At 27.9% G+C, this 3,836-nt stretch overlaps 1 protein-coding gene across 1 annotated transcript; it reads left to right on the top strand.

Annotated features, from left to right (window-relative positions):
- Positions 1-251: 251 nt before the first annotated feature.
- On the top strand, positions 252-2,099 carry LOC111616184 (transcription factor SOX-18-like). The gene has a single exon (XM_023357921.1). It carries the CDS (start codon positions 473-475, stop codon positions 1,001-1,003), a length of 531 nt encoding a protein of 176 aa, XP_023213689.1. The 5' UTR covers positions 252-472; the 3' UTR covers positions 1,004-2,099.
- Positions 2,100-3,836: the final 1,737 nt, after the last annotated feature.

Here is a 3,836-nt window from a genome sequence, read left to right as displayed (position 1 = left end):
GTAGAAATATAAGGNCTACAAATTTTAGTTAATTTATAAACTATTGTTCGAAAATTTGAGTTATATACTTTACGTTCGCCATTGTAAATACACTTCTTATATATATATATGTATGTATATATGTTTTATTAACAATTTAACGTTAAATTATTGTTTAGGGATAATTATAAAACAATTTTCTAGATTTGGGTGTTGAACAATTGATCAAATGTCCATTTTTCGGTCAAGTCGAACCCGTCCTCGTACAAAAATACGGAAGCTGCTTCGAACAGCAAATACCTCATACACGCCCCTCGCAGCGATTGGTCAGAACTTCCGTTTCGTCACTTTTTCCCATGATCCAGTTCGCACGAATGTCTCGTATTCTCTCGTGTGTTGGAGAGTGCTAGTGTAACGAAGGCTGCCGGCGCGTAAGGACATAGTTTGTCGACGTGCATTGGATGCATTCAGATACTGTGTTTCAGCCCAAGCCATGACTTCGAATTACGTGGCAGCTGAACAAAATATGACCGAATTATCAAATTATTCGTTGATGTCAAAACAAGCAGTGGACTCCATGCCTATAAGAAAATCTCCAACAGATATGTGCTTTTCAGACTTAGGTTATCAAAACCGTTTTATACCGCATCAACAACAGGATTCGGCACATCAGAGCATGCCTTATGGTTCTACTTCACCTTTGTATTATGCTTATCCCCCTGGTTATAGGGCTACACCACCCGCTGCTAGTTCCGAAGAATCCCAAGAGATTCCGGGAGTCGAAACGAGTGAAGTTGCTGGAAAGAGGAATACAGATTTTGGCATGGATTGTGCTGATTCTGGATCAGACATATCGCCTTTGGCATCACCCGCTGTTCAACAGAAGGTATCGAGAACGCAAGAACAGCGAATTCGACGTCCTATGAATGCTTTCATGGTATGGGCCAAAGTAGAAAGGAAACGTCTCGCGGATGAAAATCCGGATTTACATAATGCAGACTTGAGTAAAATGCTAGGTAAGTAACTATAATTACTCATATAAATCAATTCGTAATATAAAAATAGAATTTTTGTAATTTGTTAGCATCTAAATTCTTAGTTTTATGATAAATATTTCTAGTTTTGAACCTGTCAAACACTTGATAATTTATATCATTAAATTACAGTTTGATTGGTGCAAAGCGTGATATTGATTAGATTTGATGTTGATTTAATTTGTTTCGTAAAAGATAATTTATTTCTCATATTCCCGTAAACTAAATTAGTTTATAATACAAAAGTAACTTATTATTACTTATTTATTTATTGAACCTTAACATATAAAAAAAATATGAATTTAATCAAAAATTTTCATTTATTAATGGAGACAATTCTATTTCTGTTCGAGAGGATTGAGAATTGTCATCGATGCTAAATACTCTCACATTATGGAAGAATCAAAGAGCAGAGTTCTCGTTATGAGAAAATGATAAAATTATCACTTAAAATTTATCTATCGATAAACTATAATTTTAATTGATTTTTATACACTGTGTCTAACCTAGAATAATGCATATTTTATATATAAAAACGTATTTCTGAAAAACAGGCAAGCAAGATAAATTAGAACACGTTTTTACCTATTTTAATTTCATCCTTTCAAGAATTATTACTATATTTAAAAACAGAATCATTAAAATTAAAAATTAAATTTCTCGATAGCAATAAATCATTAAACTCTCATCGACTAACATTTTTAGTATTTTAAGACTTAATATTAAAAATGAAATCAAAGATATTAAGTGATGCCGAAGAGGAAATTTAAAAATCATCTAATATACTTTCAATAAGTTCCGGTATTCATTTATATTAAACAGATCGTTTAATTAATATGAATAGTTCATTATCCGAAGAAATTTTACTAAAAAATATAAAAGTTACTCTAAATCCTAATGTGTTTAAACGGTTTATATATTTTTAAGGGAATAATCTGTGTTCAAGGTCAAGTATTGATAAAGCTATTATTATCTTTGGTTTTGTTTAAGATAATTCACGAGTTTTCACTACAAATCTCATTAACCAGAACAAATTTTAGTTAATTTATAAACTATTGTTCGAAAATTTGAGTTATATACTTTACGTTCGCCATTGTAAATACACTTCTTATATATATATATGTATATATTTTATATTAAAACCTAACCTATATTTTCTATTGTTTTCAATTTTTCTTACGTTCGTTGAGTTCAACAGATGGTTGTGCTTTATTTATAATAAGTTATTTTTCTAGTTTTATACAAGATCACCGTCCGTGTTTTTGATGCTGGAGTATGACCTTTTGCTAATTGCGTCCATTATTATAATCATTAGACATCATTAGAGAATTCTATTGGATGACATCTGCTCATTAAGTTCGTCTCAACAATAATATCCATTCAATTCTTTGAAAAAAAAATATTTAAAACAATTTATATACACTTATAGAGGCTAGATTTCAAGAGTTGGTAAATATAATAGAAGATCTCATTAAAAAAACAAAAAATAGTCAAAATTCCTGCTACTGTGCTTAGAAAACTTTTTATAGATCCTATAAATACTTTATTTTTAATATGAATTCTACATTTTTTCTTTTACAGAAGACATTTAAACAGTTATTTTTGAATTATTTAGTATAAACTGAGTTATCTACGTAGTTTGTATCTAAGTTGATGAACTTAAGATAATATTTTCTCAGAGTAATCATTAATGAATAAAATATATATGTAAAGTTTTTTCGAGTTTCTTAAATTAGCAAATGTTTGTTTTAAAATTACATTAGAATTGTCACGTTTTCTCAAACGGATAAGAAAAATGATACACGTCACGATCACAACGCTGGTGGCTAATGGAGTATAGATGAAGCTATTAACTTCTAGTTTGGAAGATATTTCTTTGTGGTTCCTGTGTAAAACACGAATAAATCAAAAGATTTAACTTGCTCAATTACCACGTCCTAATTGTTTATTCGATATAACTTATATTTTTTTTATTTATTTACTAGGACAATAATCTGCTTTCAGAATCATATTTCTTTCTTTTTCTCTGAGAAAATATTTATGTATTATGTTTGTGTCGCATTCGTTAATCAAACGCAAGTTTTGTGTAGGTTGTCTAACTTATAAGTTTTTTTAAAGCTTTTTTCCAGGATTTTAAGACTTTTTAAAACTATTTTACACTTTTAAGTAGAAAAATATGAAAATCGCGATACGTTAATCACGTAATCTGTAAATAAATAATATTTTAATATAGATTTTACTTTATTTAAATAGGATTTTAAATGTATTTTAATATGGCATTAAACTTAAAATAAGGTTTAATTAAACTGAATTATGTTTGCTTTATATAATATAATCACATATAATTATAATTGTTTATTATGTATAATTTAATTGAATATACTTTACTGCATTTATAATGTTATGTATACAGTTCTATTTAATGTTTTGTATGTTACGTTATATTTATTAATACTAAATGTCTACATTTTCAGAATCATCATTAATAATTCAAAATATTGATGATAATTAATGCTTTATTTCAATGATTAGTGTTGTGCTCAACAGTAAGCACATAGAATTATACTTATTTCTTTTAAGAGAACAACTTTGCGGCTGTAAAAGTAAGTCTAAGTAATCTTTGTTCAATCGATTTTGTGATGGATTGAACTAACACGATATTGAGTGAGAAATATCATGTTAAATGAGTGATGGGATGTGTTTAACTGGTATATTATTATCAACATTTTAAATGAAAAATTGCAATTTTTTTAAATAAAAATGAAGTAAATTATAATTCAAAATGTTAAATTTTTCTTATTTAAATTTAGTTCATTAGGTCAA

Source organism: Centruroides sculpturatus, unplaced genomic scaffold (genome assembly GCF_000671375.1).
Source record: "Centruroides sculpturatus isolate CEXI.00-Female unplaced genomic scaffold, Cexi_2.0 scaffold145, whole genome shotgun sequence".
NCBI lineage: Eukaryota > Metazoa > Arthropoda > Arachnida > Scorpiones > Buthidae > Centruroides > Centruroides sculpturatus.
Note: the sequence above shows the minus strand (reverse complement) of the source record. Positions and strands in the feature narration are given on the sequence as shown.

Excerpts from the sequence above, each read along its gene's own strand:
- LOC111616184 (XM_023357921.1), top strand. The coding sequence starts at position 473 with ATGACTTCGAATTACGTGGCAGCTGAACAAAATATGACCGAATTATCA.